This window comes from Narcine bancroftii, chromosome 10 (genome assembly GCF_036971445.1).
Source record: "Narcine bancroftii isolate sNarBan1 chromosome 10, sNarBan1.hap1, whole genome shotgun sequence".
Classification (NCBI taxonomy): domain Eukaryota; kingdom Metazoa; phylum Chordata; class Chondrichthyes; order Torpediniformes; family Narcinidae; genus Narcine; species Narcine bancroftii.
Window position 1 is genome coordinate 87,038,539 of NC_091478.1, and position 27,275 is coordinate 87,065,813.

At 37.2% G+C, this 27,275-nt stretch overlaps 1 protein-coding gene across 8 annotated transcripts in view; it reads right to left on the reverse strand.

Moving 5' to 3' along the window:
- Positions 1-27,275, reverse strand: part of phkb (phosphorylase kinase, beta) — a 167,244-nt gene that overhangs the window by 109,454 nt on the left and 30,515 nt on the right. For all 8 annotated transcript variants that reach the window (XM_069901672.1, XM_069901671.1, XM_069901670.1 and 5 more), the window contains 5 exons: positions 22,852-22,938; positions 18,058-18,196; positions 15,312-15,411; positions 7,078-7,185; positions 6,837-6,917 (listed from right to left, as the gene is read on the reverse strand). In XM_069901672.1, coding sequence (XP_069757773.1) covers positions 6,837-6,917; positions 7,078-7,185; positions 15,312-15,411; positions 18,058-18,196; positions 22,852-22,938 — 515 coding nt within the window. The remainder of the gene's footprint in view (positions 1-6,836; positions 6,918-7,077; positions 7,186-15,311; positions 15,412-18,057; positions 18,197-22,851; positions 22,939-27,275) is intronic.

Genomic DNA, 27,275 nt, shown 5'->3' on the forward strand with positions numbered 1-27,275 from the left:
TAAAAGGATCGACATAACATTGATGATAGAAAACAGAAATGTATCCTTTTCAAAGATAGATAGAATAGAAATTAAAATGAGAAATAATGAAATGACAAAATGTGCTGAACGTGCATTTTGCAAGGACTATCACAGTACAAAGTAGAAATTGAGACCTTGGGATAATGAGAGCAAGAACCTTTAATTAACTTTAATAAGGAAAATATACCGGGGAAAAAAAAACAATGGTAATACAAATTAATATTTCCTCTAGCTCTGGTGGCCTCAATCCTGCAGCTGTAAAATAAATGGCTGCACAAATAATGAATCTATCAAATTTAGATTCCAGAACAATTCCACGAGAATGAAAATAACAAAGGTGGATCAACATTCAAGAATGAGGCAGAGAGGAAAAAAAGTAACAAAAGAATCGTCAGCTAGTTAATCTGACATCTGTGGTATGAAAACTGCTAGATGTGGTAACTGAGCATTTGCAAACTAATACAGTAAAATCCCCATTTTCCAGCATTCAATCAGCCGGAAATTCAAACAACTGGCAAAAAAAATTGTTTTTTTTAAAAATCAAGGAAATAAAAATAATAAATGGAATGAATACCAATAAAGTTTTAAACAAAAATTGAAATAAAAGTTTAAAATTCTAAAAGTAAATGTCCTCAGAAGCAGCACACAACCCTTTGGGAACAAATATTCAGCCAGAGGAGCGCCCCAGTCATGCTCTGCCTGCAGCAGCTGTTTGAATAAGTTTCAATAAAGTTGCGTTTGAATAAAATAGCAGCATCGAGGATGAAGAGCTCGGCGCTGGGGCAACTTTCCCAATGTGACTCCCTATCCCTGCCTGGTAAGTGTCTTTATTAGTATATTATTAAGTATATTAGTAAGGCTTTATCTGAAAACTTGGGGAAGAAGGGATAATTATAACAGCAACATGGTTAGCTTGTCTCTTTGAGAAACACTGCAACAGTGCTCATGAATGGGGTTTGAATTTAAAGGAAGGTGCACTTAGGGCCTGATCAGGACACTAGCATGAAGGCAAGTCTGGTTGTGCAGAGGGCCTGACCAGGACACCTCGGTGGATGAAGAGCCGGTCAATGCCACTCGCCGCTGGGGCAACTCTCCCAAGGACTCTCCATATCACTGCCTAGTAATAATTTATATCTCTATTAGTATTAGATATATTAGTAAGGCTTTAATCGATAAACTTGAGAGAGGGGTGGGTTTATTATGATGGAGGCATGGTTAGTTCAGCAGTTAGAGCAACACTGTTACAGCACCAATGATCGGGATTAGAATTTAAATTTAAATTTTGAAATTTACTGGAATTACTTGATTAAAGTGAACTTTACATAATTAAAGACTACAATTTTTTTTTTCCAAATTACATTTTGCATTGTCTTTGGTCTTTTAAATGGTGTATTCTTAATGCAGGTGTATTAGTTAGGCATTGTAAGAGTGAGTCTCAGTCAACCAGAGAATTTGCATTTCCAGCATCCATAATCCTTGTAAGTGCCAGATAATAGGGGATTACTGTAATTTGATTCAACAGAGTTAATACTGTATAGTTATAAACAGTTTACAAACTAACTTCACTGTAAAATTCACTGAACACTTTTTTCTTTCCTTTTGCATGCTTGGATCATTTACTTATTGCATACCAAGCCATAAACTCTTTGGTCCTTAAAATTAAATGCTATGAATATGTATTATAATTCCATCAGATATTCATGTGTTTATTCACAGTATTTCAGTTACTATATTAATAATGTATATGTTACAATCTATAAATATTTTAAATAGCATGAAATAAAGTATTAATTGGAAATTATGTTTATTTTTCTTGTTTATGATATATTTTTTAAGAAGCTATTCAACCAGCTCAATGGAATCACATTTGCTGAATATCAAAAATCACTTTCACTGATGAGTGTATTGGAAATTTTGAAGCCGACAGGGTAGTATGCTAAGGACTGTAGTGTGATGAGATCAAGCACAAATTATTTCCATCCAAAGATGCATGAGGGTCAGAAGGTTATTGGTCACAAGGGTTTATTTAACAGCACGGGCTTGTGGTCAGGAAGGGCCCATTGCCATGCTGTCTCTCTAACTTACAAAAAAAAGCAAACACAAGTTAAACAGGGGCTGAAAGGAAGACGGCAGCATGATGCGCCAAAGGACCCGTAAGGAACAACACCGCCACCACACGAGACTCATGTGGACCCTCTTAATGCTCACCCTACACTGTCCTTTTCCACTTATATGTCCACTTTAGCACCATGATCAGAACAGGTCTGTTTGAGCACTACATCAATATCTTTCTCTCAGATCTTTGTCAATCTGTTTCTGGTTAACCGTACTTAATGTGCACCCTCAGCAAACCCACATCCCTGTCCACTTCAAAACTCCCCATGGACCCGGTTTCAACTGGTGACTCATTACAGGATGGACTTAGTGTGGAGGGAACTAACTAGAAGTAATTTGGCACCATGTGAAGCAGGGAGAATAGGATGTTTAGTAGTGGATTGTACAACATGAAGATGCATGGGGTAACAAGCTTGAGCACGAAGTGTGGTGAAGCAGTCACAGATTGCCATGGACCTGAAAGGAAGCAGCATGGGGCTCAGGCACTCATTGAAGGAATGGGTGAAGATAAAAGGGGAAGAACCCTCTGACTGGTTCACCACACACCGTCCACGGGCCACTCACTCTTTCAGGACCGCTTTAGCTCCACTTTGCCACATTCATTCCAGGTCCATTTGAGCATGATGCTACTGTCTTCCTTTCAGGTCTTTGCAAATACGTTTCTGGTTAACCATACTTAGTGCGCAGTCTCAGCACCCCGCTCGCTCTAAAAATACCCTTTTTACTTTAAAGCTCTCCATGTACCAGGGCCTAATAGTGGAATGCGCAACTTGAAGACGTGTGGGGTGGCGAACTCGAACACCAAGTATGGGGAAGCAGTAACAGATTGCCATAACCCTGAAAGAAAGATGGCAGCACGATGCTCAGGTATTCCTGGAAAGATGATGACAGCGAGATGCGCTGGACAAATGGCCATGGAAACTGAACAAGGAACACTACACAGTAATGCACTGCTGGGTATGTGGAGAGTTTTGAAATGTCGAAGGTAGTGTTAGGATCTGCACACTGATGAGATTGCATGCAAAATATTTTCTCCCACATTCCAAAGACTCAAGTGGTCAGAAGGTTATTGTGGCCACGCTATCTCTCTAAATAACAAAAAATAAATAAACTAAGAGCAAGTTGACAGGGAATGAAAGGAAGATGGCAGCATGGTGCTCCAACAGACCTGCAAGGAACATCACAATGTGAGGCTCATGTGGACCTTGTAGGGTAGACAATTTTAAATGGTTCACCCTACACTCTTTCAGATTCTCTCGAACTCCATGCTCTTCCAGATCCACTTGAGCAATATGCCTAGTCTTTAAGATTTTTGCCAACCTGTTTGAAGTTAACCAGGGCATGGTTAGCGAAACAGTTAACACAATGCTATTACAGCGCCAGTGACTGGAATTCAAATCCGGCACAACGTGTAAGGAGTTTTCATGTTCTTCTCGTGCCTTCATGGCTTTCCTCTGGGTGCTCTGGTTTCCTCCCATCTTTCAAAACGTACGAGGGTTATAGACTAGATGGGTTATTGGGGCTACATGCTTGTGGGCCAGAAGGGCATGTTAAATGGAGACTCCATATTATTAAAAAATTTTAAATATGGAGTGCGCAGCTTCATCACCCTGCAGCTCCAAACACCAACCTGTCCACTTCAGAACTTCCTATGCACCCTGCTTCACTAGCGGTACATTGCAGCATGGATTTAGCATTGAGAGAAGTTGGGATTGCACAGCAATGATATGGCACCAGGTGAAGAGAAGAATGTTGAATGGCAGAATGTGCAATACAAGGATGTGCAGGATAGCAAGTTAGAGCACCAAGAATGGTGAAGCAGTAACACGTTGCCATAGACCTGAAGAGGAGATGGCAGCATGGTGCTTAGGTGGACCTGGGAAGATCATGACAACAGGAGGCTCATAATGACCCTGAACTGTCCACTCGCCCTTCACTCTTTCAGGCCCGCTTTAGTTCTATGTTGTTATGTTCCTTTCAGGTCTATTTAGACCTGTAAGAAACATGTCAATAGACCCAGAATGAAGATGACAGCAAGGTGCTTCAGCGGGTCGTGTAAAGTGAACTAACAACAGTAATGGACAAACTGTAGTGGAAACCAACTCAACAGTAAATGCGCCGCTGAATAAAGCAGGGTATGTAGGGAGTTTCAAAGTGTTATATAACACTGTTATATCCTGCATTGTGATCAGGCACCACACAAAATACAGTTGACCAGAAACAAATTAATGAGGGAAATTAAAAATAGGGGTGACAGAAGTAATTCCACAATTAGGGGATACTTTAAGCTACATATAGACAATTTTTGTTCTGCCATGTGTTAGTGGATGAATTTGTGGAGTAGATACAAGAAGCATTTCTAGATCAGTTGAAATACAATTTTAAAGTCATTTGGATAGATGGATAGACAGGAAAATGCTAGAGGGCATGGTCAATAGGACAATAGGCAACGTCACATAGAGAGTTAGGCTGATAGACGTGTTTCTCCAACATCTTGTTTCGTATTACTTCATGGCCTCGCTTCTATCAAATTCTAGAACCACCTCCAACTCTGCAAGCCAGACTATGTATTCTTGATGTTAATCACTCTACCACTGGTGACCACAACTTCAACTGTCAAGGCTCTAAACTTTCAAACTCCCTTTAGTGTTTATTCTGGCACCTCCTTCTGTGAGTACTATTTTTGATACTACCCTTTTTAAACATGCTTTGATTGCTTTCCTACATGTTAAAAGGTGCTATACAAAATAGAAGCTGATTTTGTTTGGATGAGAATAAAAACCAAAATTTCAGTTGATTGGAAAGGATCGGACAGAGAGAAAAGACTATTTTACTCCAATCAGTAGTTACAATTTGGAATGAATGGCTAATACAGTGATGCAAACAGATTCGGAAGTTGCTTTCACAGTGTTAAATACTTTATAGTTTCTGGACATGACATAAAATTGTAAGGTTGCAGGGAAAGAAATAAGGAATAGATTGGGCTTAATATATTGGTCTATCACAGTGTACTCAGGCATAATGAACCAAACAGCTTCCATCAGCACTCTAAAATTTATTAAATTGAATTTACTTACATAGCATAAATGGACAGAGTATTTAATTATCAATAATCCAAACAGGGAGTTGTAATCATTCATTTAAGCCATGATCAATATAATCACATTATAAGAAGGACTGTCTTCTCAAAAGCTGCAGCCATTCTATCTAGATAACATTCACTGCAAATTAGAGGGCAGCTTCAGAGCGATCAGCTCTAGCCATGGTTGAGAGCTTTGGCTGCAGCCCTGCCATTTCATGCTATATTTAATATGTACACTTTGATTGCAACTTTACACATGACTCATAATATAAGCTAGTTCTCAATTGTGTGGTGTTCTATTTCAGAATTATGTGATGGGAAATGCCCTTCAGCCAGAATGCAATGCAATAACAGTGACATGAAACAATGTACAAATGATTGTTAAAATTCAATACAGCACTTCCCAGTTTTGGAGTTGTTTAAAACACTCAAGTTCTTGGAGAACTAAATAGGTTAAAAATGCAGAAAATACTTTTCAATATCCCACATTACCAAGGAAATACATCACATTGGTCACTTTTGCAAAAATGAGCAATCAAAGAGCAGCAGAATACAGCGACAGTGTTTCATACACAGAAGCTCTTTAGGCCCAGGGGCAACATCCTCTACACAGAAACTGCCCTCTCCCAATTCTATGATTTTACCCTCACCCTGACCCATCTTCTGCCCCTCACCCTGACATCCTGATAGTGTTGAATCCGTAACTGCCTAGCACATAAATTGCCCCACTCTCTTAGCTCGCCCACATCCCTTAGTTCCGATGAATCCTGCAGGATTGAGCACAAATACATTTTTGTTAGCAGTGGAAGCAACTCTTGTCAAATGTACACAGAATCATCCATTTGAGCCAAGTCCTCAGTTACTCGATTGGTGTAAGCTTCACCTGGTTTCTTAGCATCACTCGGCTAAGTTCTGAATTCCCCTGCCAATCACTAACTGAAAGAAAAATTAAACTCTGATGAAAGGGACTCAGACTCAAATGTGCCAGGTGCTGCCATATTCCTTGCTTAATGAAGTGATTAAAATGATTTTGTCCTCTCCTCCCAGGGACTTTTTTCTTATTGTACCATTTTCTTTTAACCTTCTTGCTCTGAACATAATTTTTCTCTTCAGCCCAGTGGTTCTCAACCTTTTTCTTTCCACTCACCTACCACTTTAAGTAATCTCTGTGATTACTGCTCTAGACCCAATTGTTACTGGAATATTGTGCTTGAGAAAAATGGCCATTGGGCCATTTCCTTTGGAGTTATGAAACCGTGCACATAATGAATCAATGAGGTACAGTGGTTTTCAAACATTTTCTTTTCACCCACATACCACCTTAAGCAATCCCTTACTAATCCCAGAGCACCTATGGCATAGGGAATACAAAAGGTGGTATGTGAGTGGAAAGAAAAAGGTTGAGAACCACTGCATTTCCTTCCATTCAGTTATCTTGTCCTCCATTAGGCTGTACCTATCTACAAACATTGTAGACTGACTGGATTTCCTCAGTGAAGCATTAATGGAGATTAATTATTATATTTTCAAAGCTGAAGGAAACAGTTTCAACAACATTATTGCATTACGATTATTTTGGTCAGCATTTTTGAAAACCAAGTACATAAATTAACAATACCTCATCTGTATTGTAGATAATTTGTAGTCCTGAGGAAATCATTTCTACTAAATAGAGTAAGAACAAAGATACAGCATCAATCTGGAAGGAAAAAAATGAAAAGATAAATAAAAACAATGAAATGTTCCCAACTTAGTCAATCAACCAACCAACCATCAAAAAATGAGGGCAAATATACTAATAATGTTAATGGTTCTATGTTTGTCAAAAGAATCAGAATTGTGAGAAAGCATTATCTTACCTGAAGATGTCCATACGCATCATATGGTAGGACTTCATCACCTGTAAAGATGTTGAACACAGAATGCAGGCAGTTTGATGGACTTGGGTTCTGCTTGAAACTTTCCACCTAATAACAGTAATTTGATTAAATACACAGTTAAGTTGAATATATGGGTGAAAATTGATTAAATGGTCTGATTTCTTCCCCCCCCCCTCAAGATAAAGTTACTAATAGTGGATAAGTACCTGTAGGTGTTGTATAACAGGATATATCCAGACATATTTGATGAGTTTGAATTTGAGATTATTAGCAGAAACATCATAAATGAGGCAATCTTGTAAAAACAGGCTGCTAAATTACATTGTTATCAGTCAATGGAAAATAACATATTCTAATTGGCAGGATGTGATGGAGGCATGTCCGGGGATCTGAAATGGTGCTTCGTCTTTTCAACATGTATATCCATAAGAACAAAAGAAATAGGAACAGGAGTGGGCCACTGGCCAATATCACCTCAAACCGTGCATCTTGGCACCTCACAGTTCGGCGGGCAGCAACCTCCTTTGAAGACGACCGCAAAGCCCACCTCACTGACAAAAGACAAAGGAGGAAAAACCCAACACCCAACTTCAACCCACCAATTTTCCCTCGCAACCGTGTCTGCCTGTCCCGCATCGGACTTGTCAGCCACAAACGAGCCTGCAGCTGACGTGGACATTACCCCTCCATTAATCTTCGTCCGCGAAGCCAAGCCAAAGAAAAGAAATTTAATAAGGTTATGGCTGATCAAGTCATGGGCTCAGCTCTATTTCCTTTGTTTTAAATGGGGTAAAGGTGGAGCTGACTTGAATGAATATAATATATTAAAGTTGACAAATAAACCAAAAGGGCAATAAATTTCCAAGGGAGCTATGGAAAAAGACCATGGTGTTGAACTCTTTTGTTACAGAGGGGACAATGCTGATAAATAACAATGAATGCACAATGTATAGTGATGGAAATGTATGGATATAAAGCTAAAGATGCAGAGACTTTGAATGGTTTTCTATTCGTAAGTAGCTGCGAATAGTCTATTTTAGGTAATTCGCACACAAATTTACAAAGGAACACAAACAGTTTAGTGAGTGGTAGGCAGAGTGCAATGTGTTACAACATTTACTTCGGAATTAAGAATGGAAAACCAATAATATTTTATTAGTTGCCAGTCCTTCATCATCAACAGTTGCTACCCCTCCACCATTATACACCTGAAGACTCCGAGACTCTTTTCAGGATTCTTACTTTGCACATCATTTATTATTGAATATTTTTTTCTGTATTACAGTTTTTTAAAAACATTTCTTTATTTACATTTTCTGTTTTGTAGGTGTCTTTTTCTTGAATACAGTTTACAGTTACAGATAAGTAGAAATTTTGCCTTGAATTTCAGGTGTGTATGTAATGCCATGTATGCACTTGGACAATAAATTTGTATTTTGAAGGAAGAAACCAAAGGAATGTAGATGTCCAGATGTGCCTTGAAGGTGTAACATGACCAAAAGACCTTTACCTCATGGAATTTGGAAGTTATTGGAGAGGAAGTGGTATTTAAATTGTGTACATCTTAATTCAGATCCCGTTATGAGCACCTGATTTTGAATTTAAGGAAGGAAATATTGTGTTTGGAGAGGTTATGGTCGAGGCTTTCCAAAATTAATCTGGATATTCAGATTTAAATTACTGAGAAAGATTGCCTGATTTGACTTGATAGATGTACATGGAATGGGCTAATTAAAATTTTCCAAATAGTCATGTGATTTTATTAGAGGACGTAGAGAGAAATTATTTCTCGAGGAATTTATAATTAGTGCTTAGAATCAAACCAAGGCTATTAAAGAGTTAAATGATGAACACATTATTCAAATGATATCTTTTACAAATAAAATCAACTAATATTTGCTGAGCTTGGGAATCAAGGTAATTGTGGTTTTAATTGACCAGAGGCATTGCTTAACCCCTTTCACACTTGCTTCCCACTAAATCAGCCATTCAGTGTACTGGGATAGGAATGGTATTTTTCCTGTTCACACTGGACCACTCTTAACTGGGATACTGCACGCATTCACTCTTGCCAAGGAGCCATCCCTGGGGTTAGGACTGGTCCACCTTTTACCAGTGACATCATGACATATTAAGTGACTGTGAACCTGCCCAAAATCCTGATCAATGTATTATGATCTTATATTTGAACAAAGTTAAACATGCCTAATTATAATGTAATTAAGCTTTATGTATAGCACAGTTTGAGCCCTTCAACCCCTGTTGTTGTTGTGCCGATCTAGGTAAACCTTAAGAAAGGGCCATTAGAAAATGCTAGCAATAAATAGCAACAGTGGACAATTTATAAATACCATGGTTAAAAAGTGATGGTGGACCTGCCCTCTCAGAATGCCTGCGGCAGAGAAGGGATGTATGCATGGCTGCATGCACCAGAACACTCGTGGAGAGGTTTCTTTGCTGCAGATCACCCATTGCCTTCCCCCCCCCCCCCCATGGTCATTTAAATTGTGTGTTTCAGCATTACCAACTTTCCTATGCTGTTTAAAATGATCTGCTATTGCTATTTCCTCTCTCTCTCTTTTCCCCGCTGTGACTTTACCATGGCAAAGTTTATATCTTCGTTTTAATCCTTTCTTCCTTCATGTTTCTGAAATTTGGGTCATTTCTGTTCTCGAATGCAATTGCCAGTTCTATGCTTGCTTGATTGAAATGCGGGTGTCTGCAGACGCAGAGGGTTGCATTAGGCGGTGAGACGATTTTCATTCCACACTAGATCCTCAGAAGGCCGATTGGTGATGAATTCCTGGGGCCACTTGCAAGTGTGAAAGGGGCTAATGTCTGAATACATTGTGGAATTAATTATCTATTCTTTTTCCTATATTCCTGTTGAAATGTTACCCAATTCTTATATTTTGCAGCATTTTACAGCACAAAGATTTTTTTTTTTTTAAAAAGAGTAAACATAAAATTATGTTTGAGAGAAAAGTGGCAGTTAGTGTAGCAGTTAGTACTATGCTACTAAAGCACCAGCAACTTGGGTTTAAATCTGGCATTGTCTGCAAGTTTGTATATTCTCCAAGTGTCTCATGGGTTTCCTCCCACATTCCAAAGACATAGAGTTAGTAGGTTAATTGGTCACATGGGCATATTTGGGCAGCGTGGGCTCATGGACCATAAGGGCTTCTTACCAAGCTAAATGAAAGTTAAAAACTAAAATAAAATACCCTGTTATAATCACATGAAACTTAATTATAGATACAATAAAACAGTAACCATTTGGAATCAAATAAAGTTATTCAGGGTAACTGGCAACATTTCACAAATTACAAAATGTAGCAAATCAAGAATTTTTTTATGATCCACAAGAATAAACACAAGAATCCTTTTCCAACACCATCTGTGTGCAATATTTAAACCACATTAATCACCAATCGCACAATTACTCCATTAACCCACCAATCGCACAATTACTCCATTAACCCACCAATCGCACAATTACTCCATTAACCCACCTGCATACAATTAATCTATCATCTCTTCTGAATCGTACTGTGAATATAAATTAAGCTTACAAAAACACACTCTACATAAAGCAATTTTCTTCCAAAGTAATGGTTCTGTTTATTGGAGTTTTAAGATTGTTGGATTATTTCTGCAGAATTTCCCTAGGGTAGTGTCCTAGCCTGATCATCTCCAGCTGATCACCATTCAGAACATCATTCAAGAGGGTGAACCCTCGCAAGGCGTCAGACCTGACCATGTACCTGGCAGGGTACTGAAAATATGTGTCAACCAACTAGCATGAATGTTCACGGACATTTTCAACCTCTCACTGCTGCAGCCAGAAGTTCCTGCCTGCTTCAAAAGGGCATCAATCATCGTGGTGCCCAAGAAGAGTAGAGTGAGCTGCCTCAGTGACTATTGCCCGGTAGCACTACCTTCTACTGTAAAGAAATGCTTTGAGAGGCTGGTCATGGCCAAAATTAACATGTACCCAAGAAAAGATCCGGACCCACTGCAATTCGCCTATCGTCACAATCGCTCCACAGCAGATACAATATCACTGGCTCTCCACTCAGCTCTGGATCACCTCGAAAACAGAAATTCATACATATGGATGCTCTTCATTAACTACAGTTCAGTCTTCAATACTATTATTCCCTCAGTGCTGATCAAGAAGCTGCAAACTTTGGGCCTCTGTACCTCCCCCCTCTGCAACTGGATTCTTGTCTTTCTGATCAGAAGACCACAGTCAGTACAAATTGGAAACAACATCTCCTCCTCACTGATATTCAACACACACGCACCCCAAGGATGTGTTCTTGGTCCACTGCTCTACTCATTATACACACGACTGTGAGACCAGGCACAATTTCAATGCCATCTACGTTTGCAGATGACACTACAGATGTCGGCAGAATCAAACAGCAATGAGGAAGTGTACAGGATGAAGATAGTGTCACGCCAACAACCTTGCGCTCAATGTTAGCAAAACCAAGGAGATGATTGTGGAAGTCAGGGGAACACAACCCAGTCCTCAGTGAGGGCTCAGTAGTAGAGAGGGTCAGAAACTTCAAATTCCTGGGTGTCAACATCTATGAGGATCTATACTGGAGCCTCCATGTTGATACAACCATGAATAAAGCTCACCAGAGGCTATACTTTGTGAGGCGTTTGAGGAGATTGGGTATATCACCAAAGACTCTTGAAAATTTCTACAGGTATACCATGGAGAGCATTCTGGCTGGTTGCATCACGGTCTGATATGGAGACATCAATGTCAGAAAAAGAAAAAACTCCAGAGGCATGTTAACTCAGCCTGCAACATCATAGGCACCAGACTTCACTCCACCCAGGTCATCTACAAAAGGCAGTGTCTTAAAAAAAAAAGCCTCTATTGTAAGATGGTTTATAATATGAATGTTTGCATTATGATGCAGCCTCAAAACACCATATTTCATGACTTGTTCATGACAATAAATTCCGATTCTGCTTCACCAAGGACTTACAATTAATGCAACAATCTGGACAATATCCAGACCTGGGTTGATAAGTGGCAGGAAGCATTCATATCATACAAATGCTACCATCGGGAAAAAGGTACAGGAGCCTAAAGACAAGCTCTCAACAGCACAAGGACAGCTTCTTCCCCACTCCCACCAGATTCCTGAATGATCAATGAACCAAAGACACCGCCTTACTTTTCATGCACTACTATTTGTATATTATTATTGTAAGATGGTTTAGAATATGAATGTTTGCATTATGATGCAGCCTCAAAACACCATATTTTATGACTTGTTCATGACAATAAATTCCAATTCTGCTTCACTAAGGACTTACAATTAATGCAACAATCTGGACAATATCCAGACCTGGGTTGATAAGTGGCAGGAAGCATTCATATCATACAAATGCCAAGCACTGACAATATCTAAGAAGAGAAAATCCAGCTATAACCCACTGACATTCAATGGCATTACCATCACTGAATTAGTATCAATATACTGGGGGTTACCATACACTGTGAACAAAACAGGGAAACACAAAAATATATAAAGTGACTACAAGCAAAGGCCAAAGCCTGTGGTATCTCATCTCCCAACTCCTTTTGAATGAGGATCAATTCATGAGTGTAACAGAATATTTTCCACCTCCCTGGATGAGTGCAACACTCAAGAAGCTTACAGGACTTAGTAAAAACAGAAATACTGGAGGAATTCAGCAGAATCCATAGGAGGTAAAGATACATAACCAATGTTTCTGGCTTGAATCCTTCTAGGTATGGAGAATAAATTCTTAAGGGTAGGCATCCCTCAAAGAAATTTCACAGTGGAGCAACTGAATGGAATGAAACACAGAAGTTTGCGGACGCTGTGATTTTAGTGCTGTAATTATACTTTCACATCATGCAGGATGTAGCAGCTCACTTGATAGGCATGCCATTAGCAAGCCTTTACTCACTCCATCACTGACATACAGATTTGTACCCGCCACAGGATATATTGTAACAACTCACTAAAACTCTGTAGTAAGCATCTTCCAAACCCACAATCTCTCCCAACTGCAAGGGCAAAAGCAGCTCAGGAACCCCTCTGCCTGGGAATTGTTTGCGGAGATGACTCAAATATATTGCCAATCTTTCACAATTATTGAGTCAAAATTATAGAATTTCCCAACAGCATTGTGGAAACTCAAGGAATGCAGTTGATGAAGAAGGCAGCTCTCCACCATCTTCAAGAGTAATTAGGCATGGGAAATTAATGACTGCAAAATTGAGACTGGAAAAACCCATATCCCTCAAATTAATTTTAAAAAGTACCAGTGTGTTTCCCACATCTTTGTTCACTGATGAAACATTGTTGAAACAAATCATATAATGCAGAATGAAAGATCAGAATCAAAGATTTACAATGAAGAATAAATGAACACAAACACACACTGGAAAAGTGGAAAAGAACAGTGTGGATCCCAAAAAAGTCAATTTTCTGAGCTTATGATGGAATAAGCAATATTAATAAACCAATGAATGGTGGCAGTCTGAGGATATTGCTATGGGATGCAGACAGGAACAGTAGGTAGAACTGTGGCCTCACTGATTATTGAAGACAGTAGGTAGAACTGTGGCCTCACTGATTATTGAAGACAGTAGGTAGAACTGTGGCCTCACTGATTATTGAAAATTAACTCTAGTGCACATGTTTGTAGGAGCATCAGGCTGGACCCAATGATCATGTGAAAGAATATATCTACATTGAAATAAAATGGAATAATGCGATTGATCTAGGCACCAATTGCATTTTAATTTGAAAATAACATTCTTCTTGGCGTTGAGATTAACAACAGGGATTGAGACATGCAATTGTGATGGTTCCCTCGAATAATTCAATTATCCCTCTCTGGTCTAATCACTAGTAGTGTCTGATGTCACCCATTATGTTCAATTTCACAAGATTATTTCTTTCCCGAATGCTCCAAGGCCAACAACTCCTGATTTAAACCTCAATTAATATAGAGACATTAATAATGTCTGCTGCCTGGAACCTGGACTCATTGCCCAAACATGTTATGTGCACATGTAATGACCAGATAGTCACCCCATTCACATTCTTAAGATACTTAAGAATTAAAAATGTATCTGCTGTCCTTTATAACTTTCTATTCTCTATATTCTCAACTATTTTATTTATATTCATCTTTACAGTTTAGTTTCCTTTCTATCTGGTGTCCATCCATATTTTTCTTTCTTTATCATATCCTCTGTCATTTTGGATTTTAGATGAAAAATAATGTGATGTGGCAAGGATCACAGGTTACATTTTCATGTGGCAGTTAAAGGAAATTGGTTGAAGGAACAATATGTCAAAAATTCACGTTTTCAAATTGCAGCGGAATTCATGGGGTAATTATTCAGAGCATGACTCTTATTTACCAGAGAAGGGTGTGAACAACTGGTTAACATTTGGCACAATTTCCTACATTACAACAGTGATTATACATCAAACAATTTAATGACTGTACAGCACATGCAAAGACCCATTATCATAAAAGATGCTGCACAAATTATTTCTATGCAAAAAATGACAGAAAAGAAAAATACTTTTGTCATATTTTCCTTAATGGTTTCCATTAGCACATTGGATAATAATACCACATATTGTTACTCATTTCATTTTGCTGGCATATTTATGAAAAACATTAATAATATCAGTACATAGCTTAAAAGAAGTGTTCTGATTCAAAAGTGATGCAAATAACCACTTATGTACCATGTAGCATTTCTTTTCCAATTCCACCACCCTTTCTGACAGGAAGTTCCAGATCCCTATCACTTTCTAATTTTATTACCAATCGCCTCTGACTTTTGGGTTTACTAGTAAGGAAACAGGATCCTTTTTTTTTCTTTGCTCAAGTCCCTCATAATTTTATAAAACTCAATAAAGTCTTTGCTTGATCTCTTCAGTTCCAGTGAATACAACCTAACTATCCAATTTGCGAGATCCATTTGCAATCTCTCCAGTGCAATCACATGTTCCCTGTAATGTGATTACCAAAGACAAGATAATTAACTGGCAAAGTCATTTTTTTTGCAAATTCAGGCGAACCTCGGATATCACAAGTTTTTAAAATGTGTTTTTTTCTGAAAAAAGGAATTTGTAAATAAATGAATTCAAAGTGTAATAGTAAAATTCATATCCGCACATCAAAGTTACCTTATCAGCCTGACGCATGTAGCAGTAAAGAATTCCACGCATGCATTTTATGGCAGAATATTCCAACTCATGAGTCCTTCCCTTGTCATCATCAATACGCCTATATTAGAAAGATAAGAACAGTACAATTTATCAAAATAAAGATCAATTACACATCAATTTTCCCAATGCCAAATCTCCATTAACTTTATTAACTGAGAGACATCATTCAGTGACTAAGCAAATTTAAGCATCTCTATATAAATTACACAGATTTAAAATCTGTTTTGCCAAATATGACTGAACATCATTACCATGACAAAGTAATGAACAAGCAAGGCTTCAAAATGTGCTGGTAATTTTCTTTAGAAAGTAAGTGCAAATGTATTTTTTTTTTAAAAAATCAGCTTTTAAAACAGTACAAGGTTAAAAAGATACAAGACAACATAAATAACTCACTTCATGTTTTTATTTATAAACACGGATCAATTATAGTCAGATGCTTTAGAGTTCAAAATAATTAACAGACTGGATAAAGGATGACTGCCTATTTGCTTGAATGCTAATTCAAAGCTGAGACAGGTTGATTGGGGCAGAAAGCTATTTTCTGTGATGCAAATTCTATATATGTGTCTGATTATATTTTGATCCAATTTGTAAATATAATTTGCTCAGGTATTAAAAACAAAAAAGTCATAATACGAAAAGTGATCCATCCATTAAAACCTGGTCAAGCAAGATTTTATAGAAACTTAAGAATATAGAGTCATTTAAGGAATAGTCCATAGTAACGGAGAAACAAATCTATAAAAATCATCCATCCTAATTTCTCACTGTCATGCTTTGCATTTCAACCAAAGTGCTACTTCATCATTTTGTGGCAAAACTGTCAAGTTACTTCTTTAATGGGTCGTTTTAAATTGAACTTCACAATTGCTGATAGAGGAAATGCTTCAACCACAGTTTTCTCACATTGAACTTAAGATTTTTGCGTCAATATTTTGCGTTCAAATGATTTTGCAACTTTTATTTATCTAGGGGTCCATTGATCCTTCTTTAAAATGCAAGTTATGTCCAATGACCATAGAATGCCGCTTCATGAACGAGTTAATTTGTAAGTTGATTACTGTAATTTCCTGGGTGCTGATGAACACTGTTAATATAGTTCCACTTTAATAATAATTTATACAGGTACTTCAATGGAAAACTGTGATTTACTGAACTGGATATTAAATTTTGTAAGCATTTCTCTTTCTGAATTGCATCTGATTATTAAAAAAATGACAATACAAAATTATAAATGAAAGGAATAATGGGGGTTCACCCAATAATAGTAGAAGCCTTGTTTTCAAGGGATGGTGGAAGCAAGGTACATGTTCACAAAAGTACCAGGAGGACATGTGATGTGCAAAGTTGGAAAACTGAAATAACCAAAATAACTCCGTTTCTGACTAGCCTGCACACAATGAGCCAGAGGAACTCCTTCCATGCCATAAATACTGCTGCATACTGTTTACTTTCAGAGATCCCTTACCTCATCTTAAAAACTTGCCTCATACAGGTCAAAACAAATGTTCTTGAATATATGTGCACTACATTAGGTATGGCATCAGCTACATTAAAATAAAATTCAGTCATTATTATTGTATATTTTTAGCTGCTTAATGGAAAGAATACTTTTAATTTTCAACTATAAACTAGCATGCTTGCTTAATTAAATTGTGTCTTGCTCATATCATTCACAAGTGTGAAAGGTAATAATTTTGCTCTTTTAAGTATCTGGCATCAGCTTGTCTTGAACAAATGAAGGATAGCATACAAACTGAATGTTGCTAATTGAATTGTAGCTGCTTGGTGATGAATGGATGCTGGCTGAAAAAATTCAATGAGCATGTGTAATGGAGTGTAAATATTGGGAGGAATTTTGTAAAATTAGAGTAGGTGACGTACATACACACATTTTAAAACAGATCTTATTTGAAAGACTGAAGAATTCATATTTAGTAACATTGCAGGAGCTTTGGAGACTTTTATGCCCATTTCACAAGTAGGTGCTAATTGAAATTATGTCATGAAATGCATAGATCATTGTTTGGAATTGGAGACAGGCTGGATGGTTGGTTAACTACAAGGCTTCTGACCTTTCTGCAAGGTGCTCACAGAAGGGTCACTCCTGGATTTTGTTTACCTAAGTCAACAGCTTGACCAAGAGAAGGATAACTCCTGTTGTTTGCTGAAGAAGGTGGGGTATTTTGCAAGTGAGAGAGTCGCATGGGCTTTCTGGCACTGCATCCCTCCAAGAGATTTCACAGAGTTTTGCAGTGTTTGCACGATCAAATTGTGGTAGAGCAAGTATCTAATTCTTCCCTGTCATATCTTCAAAAGATTCAAATTAATTTGTCAAACATAATTTATCTTTCTAAAACCACGTTGACTATCTTTCATTATATTCAGTTTTTTTTACATGATTAGTTATTGCTCTTCATTTATTGACTTTTGCATCTCGCAACAATAGATGTTAAACTAACTGGCCAATAGTTGATTGCCTTTTATCTTCCTCTTTTGACAAATAGATTTATTTAACTACTTGCATTTGTACTACTGACCCAGGATCAATAGTTCAGGTCTCTGGAAACAATTCTAGGAACTCAATTACCAACTCTATTTAGCCCATATGATGAATGGCCTTCAGCTGCCAACCTCTACAGAGAGACAAATGTGTAAAACCTGATATTAAAACACAACATTACACAAGAATTGCACTTACCTATAAGCAAGTGCAACAGCCCAAACGCTGGCAGCACAATAAAGGCAATCTCGAACTTTTGCAGTATTACAATTGCCAATTGTTTTGGTAGGGAAAAGACCTGTTGCAGCATTTTGATAGTTCAGTACAGTCGATTTTACTGAAAGGAAGCAGAAATAGATTCAAGAACTATGTGTCTTGATAACAAAAAAAATGCTATCATTTAATTATTGTGCAAGAATCTTAAAAGTACATTTTATCCATTGACAAGCAATCAGTTTATCAGCACAAATAAAATTTGAGAATCACTGCTGAAAGAATTTCACTCTTTACCTCCAAACCAATGTTCTTCTAAAACTTTAAGTGGTATTTCAAAGGAACTGAACCGCTTTTAGTGTTTGCTTCATTATGTTAGTGTACAAATAGTGTGTGTTATTCTTCAGTCTTCCATGTGTGCTTTTATGATCCTAATTCTGAATAATTTTAAAATAAATATTATAATAGTTAAATTATGAAAGAGAACAAATTTCAAAAACCAAACAATTCAAAACATCCCAAATGCTTCTCAGCAATTAAAATAGATATTTAAGGTCATGGGGAAAAAGGGAAAAATCAAGAAGAGTCCAAGGTATATTTTGGTTTGCAATCTTGAGTGACAAATTATTAATCACTACACCAAAGGTGGGAATAACTTGCCTTTCTCTCCCCAAATGACAGAATCTTTTGCATCCACCTGATATCAAATGGAACTAAACACCAACTCAAAGCTCTATTGGAATGTCAACCTAAATTTTTGTTACAAAGTCAGGAGGGGGAAGGTTCTCATAGGATTCAGGATTGGCTAGCCAAATGGATACAAAATTGGTCTGGTGGCAGGAGGCAAAGGGTTATAATGAAGAGATGCTTTTCAAATTAATAGTTTTTTTTTAATGATTTGTAATGATGGATGAGTGAGTTTTCAGATAATATTAAAATTGGTGGTATCGTGGACAATGAAGAAGGTTGTCTGTGGTTACATCGGGAAGATCAATGGGAAAACTGAGCAAGGGAAAGGCAGATGGAATTTAACACAAACAAGAGCAAAGTGATGTTCTACCAGGACAGAACCTACACAGCAAATGATAGGGCTCTAGGGACTGATAATGAACAGAGAGTCCTTGGTTGATAAGTTCACAATTCCCTGAAAATGGTAAGACATGTCAACATAGCGGTGAAGAAAATATTTGGCAATTTCTATCATCAGCCAAGGCAAGGAGAACAAGAACTGGGATATCGAGGTAAAAGTTGTACAAAACATTGGTTAGGAAGATTCAGTTCACCACACTAAAGGAAAACAGAATTGTGCAAAAGGTGGTGCAGGATATAGCCACAAGGAACTTGTCTGGATTGGAAGACAAGATATCAAGAGAGTTTAGATAGGCTGGTTGTATTTCCACTAAAGTAGAGGAGGCTGAAAGGTGACATGATAGAAATATACAAAATTATGAAAGGCATATGTTGGGTAGATAGCCAGAGCACATTTCCCATAACAGAGGGGATGTATCAAGATGTATCAAAATGATCTTTCATAAGAATTCCAAGTCAATATACAACTAGTGGACATAGTTTTAAGGTGAGACAGATGAGGTTTAAAAGGAAAAGGGATCAGACGTGAAACATTTTAAAACAAGGTGTAGCTGGAACCTGGTATGAGCTGCCATTTTTAATTTAATATATACTATTGCGGCTGTTTTATTTTCTCTTTACTAGGTACCCATTTAGCTGCATTAAGTAATAATTTTAGTGCATAACTACATAACATATGACAATAAACTTATTATCAACAAACTATCAAGAAAGTATCTGACCACCACCATCACAAGTGCAATTGAGTACAAAAGTTGGCCTTATTAATGTAACCTGGGAAAGCAGAGAACAAAGAAAAAGCGCTGCTCCAAAGCGTTCAACTGCCTGATCCTAATGCCAATGGCTCTGTACAGGGATTAAATGGTCTGTTAAAAGGAGTCAATAGTGTTTTTAAACTAAAATCCTACATCCACGTGTGTGTGCCCAAAATGGCATCGCCTGTGCTCGGCAGCAGCCACGAAGGGTTGTATGCTTTAGAGAGCAGAAAACCAGAATAGGGCACCAGGAACAGGGAGAACCCCCCCCCCCACCCCCCTCACCGCTGAGGACGAGAAGCACAGGAGATGACCTTACAGGACGATAATGATAGGCAGCGTACCAGTGAGGGGCTCTCTAGCTGAGGGACCACGCAAGCCTTGGTTATTTTGTGATGGGGGGGATGTGCATGGGTTGCTGGAGACTGGCTTGTGGGAACACTGTATCAGAGCCAGGATTCAAGAGGGTGCTGTTTGGAAGAAGGGCTCCCAAGGAGATTCAGGTATTGAAGGCTTCTGATTGTGATGGATGTTTGGATCTGGAGCTCGGGTGGCTGATGGATCAAACCGGAGACTGTGTGGCTGCAGAGGCTGTGGGAGCACTGGAGACAAACCCATGGACACTCAATGACTCTAAAGGGACTTTCTTTTGCTTCTCTTTCTCTCATTCTGTTAGGGGCACTCGTGACACTAATGGCGACTCTTTGTCTGGTTTACAGCAGCCAGAAGGCAATTTCATGTAATCTTATATGTTGTGTACATTATATAAAGGAATCTTGAATTTTGAAAATATTAATTTAAAATTAAAATTAAAATCCTGCTAATTTTGACATGCTATTTTTTTTAACATGCACTTTTCTTCCATTAAACTTGTTAACTTCTGATCAAAGATCATTAATTGAAATGTTGATTTTGATTCCCTGTCTTCAGAAGCTGTTTTACCCAAGTATTTACTGTACTGCAATTTGAAAAAAAATATGCAATCATTGCTAAAGAGACAACAAAAATAGAACTTAGCAGCTGAAATTAATTTCAAAAGAGTTGATTTCAAATTGATATTCTTTATCAGACTACTAATTTCTCTATCTCTTTTCTGTTAGATCCTTCATGCTGCTTCATGTCACAAAGATCCCAGAATGAAGCCAAAGGAATTTTAAAATCAGGAAAATTACTCATAATAAAATAAAAGTCTTTTGAAGATTTGGGATCTGGAGGCTGTTGGTATTAAGTATTTCAATTTCATAGAATTCTTGGATTTCTAGATTAACACCACATGATTGAAATGTTAAAAAAAATTGAAATGGAAATGAATAGCCTCTTGTAAGCTGAATGCAACAGTAGGGTAAATATGAAAAGTATATTATAGTCAATCCACATTATACACAGATAGGACACCATAATTAAACAAGTGATCTGAAAAGAAAGAATGAAGAAACCCTGCAGTCCAGAATCCCTTCATTTATTAATCTTTTTAATATATTTGTGGGTGTTTGAGGATATTCGGTATGACACCAAAGACTCTCAAACACTTTTAAGGTGTGCCATGGGGAGCATTCTGGCTGGTTTCATCGATGGAGTGATGAAATCACCTACAAGAGGCGGTGTCTTCAGAAAGCAGCCTCTGTCCTCAAGGTCCCCCACCACCCAGGCCATGCCCTCTTCACTCTGCTACCGTCGGGAAAAAGGTGCAGGAGCCTTTCCACGGTGGCTCTTTGCTCCGACGTGCAGGTAAGGCCTTCTTTTTTCTCCAGTGATTTTCCTTCTTCCCTTTTCTCTGTTATTCTTATTTTTTCTCTCTTGGGTGCCATTTTCTGTCTCTTCTCTGTCACTTTATCTTTCTCTTCCTGCATTTTATGTTTATCGAGCTCTGTTTTTTCAAACTTTTTTTTTTCTTTTCTCTGGAGAGGACTGGTTCCACTCGACCAGCTACTACTCCATCACGTGACTCCCTCTTTCTCTTACATCTTCTAAACTACATCTACCAATCAAAAAATATTATAACCTAATAAGAACCAGCAAGTGCACAGAAGTAAAAGAACCCTTAGCACATTCATTTTATTATTAAATATATAATAAAAGTAGCTGAGCATCACCATCTCAAGAATAATAACTCAACAGCCTTCATTATTTATAAATATCTTAAAAATTTAAATACCAATTCCAATTATTTTGGGAGCTTGAAAATTATTTTAGATGAACAACCAAAATATTTGCTTTATTTATTTCCTTAGTATCATATTACTTATCACTTTATTACATCCATTTATTATGCCCAAAGATGTCCAATCTTTGTATTAGATATCACCACCAAAATAGACTCAATTAATCAGTTTTATAATTAGGTGTAATATCTAGGGCCTTCCTACCTTCTCAGTAAAGAACCCTTCTCAGTTTTTGTCATGTGGATCTGTTGGACAAACCATTAGCAACAAATGCATTGAGTACAATGCCTTCTTATTTTCACATGATGATTTGAGTGAGTACAAAAGGCACCACAGTTACTCACCCAGGCTATTCCAGGTGCATGCAACAATAATGACCTCCACCACCGAAAAGGACAAAAACTTCAAATGCATGAAAACGCTATCACTTGCAAGTTTCCTTTTGAATTGTAGCATTCTGATTTACAAATATATTAACCTCCTTTATTATTGCTGAATGTGAACACTGGACCTTTCTCCCTGACCTGAAGGGCCGCAGTGGTTCAGAAACTAGTATTCTAGATTCTCAATTGCAGCTGTAATGTAAGGGAAGACAACATGATGGCTTTTTGGAAAGTGATGCATGATCACAAGCTGATTGATTGCTTTTCCCTTATTTAAAATGTTTTGCTTAAACATTTGGTTTCTTAAACATTCAGCTATCATGCAGAAAGTAATTAAAATATTTCCAAAAAAAAAATCAGAACCTTAAAATTTACAATGTTTCATCTTACCATATTTGTAATATCTGTCAAGTTTGTCCAACAAGTTTTCATCTTCTGGTGCTCGAGATACAGTTTTAGCAGGTTCATACACAGAGTCTAAAGAAAAATAAAATTATACTTTTCAATCATATCAATGAATAGAACAAATGGTGCACAAAAAGTATCAATGCATGTTAGTATCATAGTGCAAGATGCATTTAAAAAACATCAAAACAAAATCCTATCGTGTACCTGAATATCCTTAAAACCCCCATTTTTTTGCCAGATTAGTTCATTGTCCAACTAACGAGTTAAACATCAAAGTTTTTGATTTTTAAAAAAAAATCACCTTTCTTGAAGAAAATGAGTGGAAAAATTGATAATTTTAATTCCACTACCACTCCTTAAAGTCATCCAGTGTGTCTTCTGAACCAAAATTATGATTAAACTGCAACAATTCCCATTAAAAAAACCTTCAAAAGAAATTTATGCAACTCTCAGATTTGCTGGCAAGTATGGTGGTTTCAGGATACCGTTCAATAATAATTTGTAAAAGCACAAGTTCTCATAGGCCTATGAAGATTATGTTATAGAATGTTATGAAACTGATGGAAAATAGTAGAAAGTTGATATGCATGGATGAGGTTATTGGCAAACAATAGTTTGTGGCAGGACTAGGTCTCAGGAATATATGCTGATTTGCAGTCACATCTTTTATATTTATTGTCTTTTTTTTAAAAAAAAACACAATCATGTATACTATTGTAGTTGCTTTTAAGCTAAGTACCTGTCAGTAGCAGAAAGAAAAAATATCATGCATATATACATATTTCAAATTACAAAATCTAATGAGTTTATTTTCATATACATTGAACATCAGGTTTCTAGAAATCTTGGAAAACAAGAAGGAATTGTTACAGAATCATGTTTGTTGTTAACCTTTATAAATATATTATTTTTAGTAAAAGGACTTTGTGGGTTGGATACACTGACTGCTACGGGCAGCTGAAGTAGAGCTGATTGTCCACTGAAATATTGAAGACAATGAACGTTTACTCAAAGAGACAGTTTGACTGCTAATACAGAGAAGCAAGCAGTTTAGTTATTGTACTCTACTTAAACCAGAAACAATGAGGTTTACTCAGAAAAGAACCAGTGTAAACAGAAGACCATTTGCTTGTTGACTCATCTTTCTGAAGAAAAATGAAACTCAAGACCCACCAGTGAGGTCATGTCATTATGCCATTCAAGAGAACATCTTTCATATTGAACCAGATTCATCTGAAGTTGGAGATGCAGTAACCTTCAATGAGTGAGGTACTGTTGTGCATTCTCCCTGTGATAGGGAAGAAACACAATCAGTGGCTTCGAAGGAAAGGACAACTTCAACTGCCTCTTTGTCAAGAGAGGGCAGTTCTTCATGTCCATTTCTAATGGTCTCTTCATTTAACCCTTGTCTGGGTTGATGAAATCATCATGTGAAACACAAATTCCAAAACCTCCAGCAAGAGAGAGGAATTAATGAACAGTCATTTGTATGAAGAAATATTTATCTGAAAGTAAACCTACAAGAATTTGAGTGTTTTAAGAACTTTTGAACAGCAGTTTAAGAGTGAGTTTCAACATAAAAGATTTTGAAGACTGAATCATGTCTGAGTTGTAAAGTTTTGGGATCTGCCACACCTCCCCCCCCCCCCCCCCCAACCCAAACTAGGTACGTGTGTGTGTAAATTTAGAGTCAAGTAAAATTTTATATAATTAACAAAAATTATTGTTTTGAAGATGCCATTGTCTTGGTCAATTTATATTGCTTTTGGTCTATGTCGTAACAGCTGATAAGCCAGTCATTCAGTTTGATCGCGCCTGATCTCAACTATTTTCCTGTACTAATCCCATTTCACTCAATTCCCTTATTACCCAAAGAGCAATCATTTTCAATCCTGAAGATAGTGTCTGAGCTTTTGCTTTGGCTCCAGAATTGAGGCCTTGCCCTCTTCCCTCTGCTAATACTTTTGTACAGGCGCCTAAAGACGAGCACTCAGCTGCAAAAGGACAGCTTCTTACCTGCTGTCATCAGATTCCTGAATGATCAATGAACCAAAGACACTGTCTTACTGACTTTGTTGTGCACTATATTTATTTATTTTTTGTAAGGTGGTTTATATAAATATTTCCACTGTGATGCTGCTGGAAACAACCACTTTCAAACTTGTTCATAACAATAAATTCTGATGCTAAAGAATTTCACTGATTCACCATTCTCTGGAAATAGAAATTTCTTCTCGTCTCAGTTCTAAATGGCCAACCCCTTATTTTTTTTTTAGTTAATTTAGGCATACAACAAAGAAACTACTCAAGTCCTCTGGAATACTATACAATTCAATATAATCACATTTAAATCTTCTACTTGCTGGAGACTATAGGCCATGGCAGCTGGATCCCCCAGTCCAGTGCCATGAATCAACCCTCTGAAGTTTAATTCCTCTCTCTCACATACACAAGTATATTTGTTTCCTCGGACCCAATTTTCCAGGGGTGATCTCACCAGGTTCTTAATTAATTATAGTAAAATGTCTTTACTCTTGCACTCAAATTCTCTTGAAATAAAAGCACCAAGTCATAAGCCAACAGGTTAATTTTCAGTAACTTATGTGCAAGGTAACCAAGGTCTCCCTTAACACTTTTCTGTTTCTCATCGTTTAAAATTACTTTTCTCCAATTTTTTTTTTATTAACAAGGTGTTGTTCACAATTCTGTACAATATATTTCATTTGCCATGTCCTTGGCCATTCAGGTGACTTGTTCATCCTTGCCTCAGTCTCTGAAATGTCCACTGAACCTCTCCAAAAAATTTAGATGTATTAATTCTCATTCAAATCATTGATATACATTCTGAATGGTTAGGGTCCAGTACTAATCCTGCAGCTATCTATCAGTCAGAATCTCCCAATCCTGAAATGACTCATTTATTCCTAAAGTTTTCTGATTGTACCACATCACCAATCCACATCAGTATATTGCCTCCAATTCCATATTCTTTAATTTTGCTTTACAGTCGCATGTATGGCATTTTCTTGGTGACCTTCTAAAAGTCCAAATTCACTGCTTTCATTGATTCTACCTTATCCAGAAGGTTCAGGTTTCAGAAGAACTTCAAAACCAGGTTAGTCAAAAGGAACTCTGACCAACCTTGTTTTTTTTTTATATATATGCCCAATTTCTGCTAAGTTGATAATAATGGGTTGTAATTTCCCTCCTACTGATGTCAGACTTTCTCATCTGTAGATCTGTCTTCTTTTTATATCCTACTATAGCTGCTACATTCTAATCTGTGAAAACCTTTATGGAATAGATTTTGAAAGATGAACATCTCCATAGTCAACAGTTTCAAAATCCTGGGATGAAGGTTGCCTGGGTCTGAGAATTTATTGGCTTTCAACCCTAAAAGCCTCTCCCATACCTTTATATTCTCATGCCAAATTTACTTAATCTTCTCATTCATCACTGCCTCGTAAATACCACTATTTCTAATGTTTTTGTCTGCTTTTGTGTGACGGATCACCATTTTTAAATTTTACTTTTCAAACAAGGTTCATACTTACTGAATTGCTTTCCATTTCAAGTTCCTCATTTTATGACACTTATTTTGTTCCCTTCACCCAACCCACATCGATTAAAACGGAAATCTGGTTTGTCTTCTCTTTCAACATGGTTGAGAGTTAGAATTTCTCAAATGTTATTTAAGAATGTAAGATGTATCAAAATGATCTTTCATAAGAATTCCAACAGAGTGCTTCTTTTAACTTGTGTGCTTTGTATTTTGGATAGTATTTGCTCAACTCTGAATTGTAAATAATCACTCACGTCAAAACATATCACATATAAGCAACTTGCTAAATGATGGAAGATGCCTTCTGAAAAATATTTTCAACAGTGTTATTACCACCCACATGTTCACACAAGACAAAATAGTTATTGCTTTATGGTGTTCTACAGGATGAGTAGACAGAATGCCAATGGAGACTTGAAATGTATCCATCTCAAATTATTTCTGTAATGCATATCATTTATCACTGTATGGATACAAATTTAAGAGAGGCATGAGTATAAATGATCCACAAATGGCTGGTCTTAAGGCCTATATTCTCATTAGGCTGAGTTAGCTTAAAAGCAGTAGTTGAGTTGCTGAGTTTCTCCAGCATTTTTGTGTAAAAGCTAACTACCCAAACCAACAGATGAAATTACCCAACTTTACATCCTATTTCTGCTGCTATATCTTGTGAATAAGGGAGTTAAAAGCAAGAGTCAAGATTCCTTTATTGTCATGTAATAGTACAGAATATGAAATACCACACAAAATTGTCTACCACCTTAAGAAGAATGATTGCCTGGATCAAATTCACCTGGAATTACAATGAGGCTCATTTAATACCTCAAAATTCTCCAAGTAAGGT